At 47.7% G+C, this 3806-nt stretch overlaps 1 protein-coding gene across 1 annotated transcript in view; it reads right to left on the bottom strand.

The window, feature by feature from the left end:
* Nucleotides 1-1166: 1166 nt before the first annotated feature.
* Nucleotides 1167-3806, bottom strand: part of LBP (lipopolysaccharide binding protein) — a 22056-nt gene continuing 19416 nt past the window's right edge. Inside the window, 1 exon segment of the mRNA XM_011366599.2 lies at nucleotides 1167-3319. Coding sequence (XP_011364901.1) covers nucleotides 3275-3319 — 45 coding nt within the window. The 3' untranslated portion in view covers nucleotides 1167-3274.

Here is a 3806-nt window from a genome sequence, read left to right as displayed (position 1 = left end):
CAACTATTGATAGTCTTCAAAGCCTTGAAGACTGAACCCCGCTTTCTGCTTATACTAACCAGAGTGGATTCCGAAGTGTGTAATGAGGGAGCCTGATCAATACAGGATTTGCAGAACCAACAAGAGCAGAGCTGAGGATGAGTCCTCTGGAAGCAGGAGGTGGGGACCCTCCAGGCTCAGCCAGGCCACAGAGAACAGATGTGTCATTGGCCTCATGCTCAGTGTCTGAGGCCAGCAGTGTGTCTGTTGATCAAAGGAGCTAGAGAACAGGAGACCCCTTGTGAAGTCAGAGGTGATACGATCCACAAGACCAACCTTATTTCTCATATCAACTGCAACTTATGACACAGAGTCCCCCAAGGCCACCCATGAGTTCCATAATTCACTAGAAGGACTCACAAAACTCATGGAAAACTGTTATACTCATGGTTAACAGTTCATTAAAGGGAAAAGATACCATTTAAAATCAGCCAAGGGAAGAAGTGCATTGGGCAGAGTCCGGGAAAGTTCCAAGTGCACAGCTTCCAGTTGATCTCTCCCTGTGGGTTTGTGGCTGGCCTTATTCTCCTGGCACCAGCGTGTGACAATATGCATGCAGCGTGACTGACTGGGGAAGCTCACCCAAGCCTTAGAGTCTAGAATCTTTATTGGCAGTTGACCACCCACATGGGTGACCACAATCTCTAGCCACTTTGGAGGTCCAGATGATACCAAGTGACCTAAAGCCCCCACCATAGATCATACTATTAGACTGTCTGGCATGGTCCAATGCCCCCAGGTAGACAAAGACATTCTTATCAGGCAGGACTTCCCAAGGGCTTAGAGATGACCTCTCATGGGCTGAGGGCAAAGACCGGACCTCACTTTGAGCAAGGCTAAATTCTTTACTACGCAATCCCCACACCCCACTCCACTGCTATAATTCCATGTGAGCTCCCTCCCCTATACACTCAGGCATCACTTCAGGAGAAGGGGCAAGTGTGAAAGAAGAGAGAGATTAAGCAAATACTCAATTGCTAAACTCATGGAACAGTCTCTTTAAATAATTGGGTTTCATTTCTGGACATTTAGTGCCTGCATTATACCTGTATGGATGTATGAATAAGAATTGACGTATGGATGTAGCTGTTCACCGAAGCATTATTTATTGTCCAGAGTTCGGCAGAGTTGGAGAGAGAGCTGAGTTGCCAAGTGTCAGAGCAGTTGATTAAAGCAGCGAGAAGCCAAAATGCAAGTACCAGTGAGGCATTTAGTCACTCACTCTGATAGTATAAGCAAGAAGCTCAAACCAGAGAAAGTACTGACTCTCCCCACATGCCCTGGTTCAGTTCCATTTTCCCTATTAAAAGGCATGCCGGCAGACCAGGTGGATCTGGAGTCGTGTCACTGGTGAGGAAGCCCCAAACAGAAGCTCCTGGCAGTTTTATGGATGCTGGGCCAGAGGAAAGAGAAAGGAGGAGGGATAGGAGTAGAAAACTATTGAGCACTGAGTCATGGTGGGAGAAAGTGTCTCAGGGTTTCCCCCTCTCTCCCTGATAGAATCCTTCAGAGAGGCATCTGGAGAAGACCTGAGAAATGAAGGTGCCTGGCTAAGAATGCAAATATGGGTCTGCTTCTGTGACCCCAAAGTGAGGCAGGTGATAATTGTATCAAGTAGGTTATGCCCTAGGCACCCCTGAAAGCTTGCCGTGAACACATCAAGTCCCTGGTCACCCTGTAAGGAGAGGTCCCCAGTCACATTTGACACTTGAGGACCCTGAGGCTTAGTGATGCCTTGCCAGGAACCAAAAGCAAGTCAGTTGGAATCAAGATGGACTCTTTCCACCGTATCTGAGGCACTGGAACTGGAACTGGGTCTGAGCTGCTTCTACTTCCCCCATGCCAAGCAGCTCGATGCCAACAAATAGGAAATAGGTAAGCATGTCCAGCCAATAAATATCGAAGCCCACTATGGCTAAATAAATCCTTTGACATGGATTACCTAACATCATCATTATAACAGCCGTAGGAAGTGGCTACTCTTACTATCATCCTTATTTAATAGGTGAGGACCCTGAGGGGGAAAAGGACCTGCTCAATGCCTCATGGCTAGTACTGGACAAAGCCCTTGAGCCCTTCTCCAGGCCACCATAGGGATGGATGATGGTGGTGGAAAAGTGAACAAAAGGAAAGAGGAGGGAGGAGGGGAAGCCAAGGTTTATTCTGCTGTTAGGTGGGTGACTGCACATTGTCCTGTCTTGGAATGCATCTCTGTTACATACGGGTAAGTGAGCCTATTCCCTGTGAATTATCTATTAGCCGGCAGCTCCATCCATCTGCTCATTAACACAACAAAAAATATCAAACAGAGGCTTCTGATTTCTAGTCCCTGGGGAGCCAACTATATATCTCCAAACGACTCTTCAGCAAGTGTGATCTAAGGCTGGTGGTGTGGTGTTTAGAAATCAAGGCCTTTTCCTCCAGGCCTGACTCTTATTAAACAATGGTTGGATAAGCTTTTTATCTGCGTTGGACCAAAAGCCTAGACATCCATTTCCTCCTAATTTACATCCATTTCAATAGGGAAAACAGCAGGAGGCTGAGTTTTTGCACTGGGAGACTCACTGGCTCCGGTGTCCACCCGCAGGCAAGAAGTGAGGGAGGGGCCGCATAGCAAAGCGAGCCCATGAACTGCCCATGAACTGTCCCTGAACTGAGATGGACAAGCACCTTAAAAAGCGGGCACCAGCACCAGGCCCAGAGTTGGGTGGGGAGCAGAATTCCTCATTCTCTCATGGAGGTCCGCACGGCAGCGCCTGATGATAAAGGGGGAGTGTGGTCAGGGTGGAACTTTGGAGACCACAGATGGAGCTGACCATCCAAAGACTCCGTAGGACAAAGAGGGTGGGAGATAGGGAGGTTCAGCTGGAGGTTCAGGTGGCTCATTCTTTGAACCATACAATAAATATTTATTGAGCACATACTCTGTGCCGGCACTCTGCTTGGCACAAGGGTCAGACGGTGAATAAAAAAGATGGTGCTTATCCTTAAAGGTTATACAGGCCAGTGGGGAGAATTGTCTGTTCTAGAGCTGAAAGAAAACTCCAGAGTCTGAGAAGGTGTGGGTGCACCTCCAGAAGAGGAGGAGTGTGGGGAAGGGGCCATGCAGACCTCGCCCCCAGAGCTGAGAGCAGAAGTCTTCATCCTCCCAGAAGATCTGGGAATATCCTGCACATCTGGAAATGCAACTGGCTGATCCAGCTGTGGCCTCCAAGCTCCGTCTTTTTCCTTGACCTCAAACTCTCATGTACTGGATGTTGGCGCCCAAGAACAGGAAGTCCTAGGAGAGATAAGACAGGACAGGATGGTAAAAGCATCCTCTATTCCAAAAAGATGGATCTCTGATTTAAAGGGAAACTGACATCTGGGGAAACACAAGCCGTGTTAGAAACCAGATCAGTGCATAAGTTGTGGGTGTCCCTCTGTCCCCAAGTTCTTCATAAAGTACAGCTTTTGTCAGCTACCTTCTCTAAAGTGGCAATTTATGTCATTTCCCGAGCTGCTGCTTCCTGGCAAGCCTCGTAAATGTCCTTTGTGTCGCCTAAATTTTCTTCCCTTGGCGAATAATACAAAATTGTGAGCTGCTGAGGTTTATGCTCTGACTTCCTCCGAAGTTTCCATCACCCAAAGGGGCAAGAATTCTGAATTCAAGACCAAGTCCTATTGTTTCCCATAGTGATCCATCCCCTGCCTTTGGGGTCAAACAAATGAACAGCACTGACCTCAAAATTCTAATGAATACGATACCATACAACAAATCTTCTTAT

Source organism: Pteropus vampyrus, unplaced genomic scaffold, assembly GCF_000151845.1.
Source record: "Pteropus vampyrus isolate Shadow unplaced genomic scaffold, Pvam_2.0 Scaffold125, whole genome shotgun sequence".
NCBI lineage: Eukaryota > Metazoa > Chordata > Mammalia > Chiroptera > Pteropodidae > Pteropus > Pteropus vampyrus.
The sequence above is the reverse complement of the archived record's forward strand: the minus strand, read 5'-3'. Positions and strand labels throughout refer to the sequence as shown.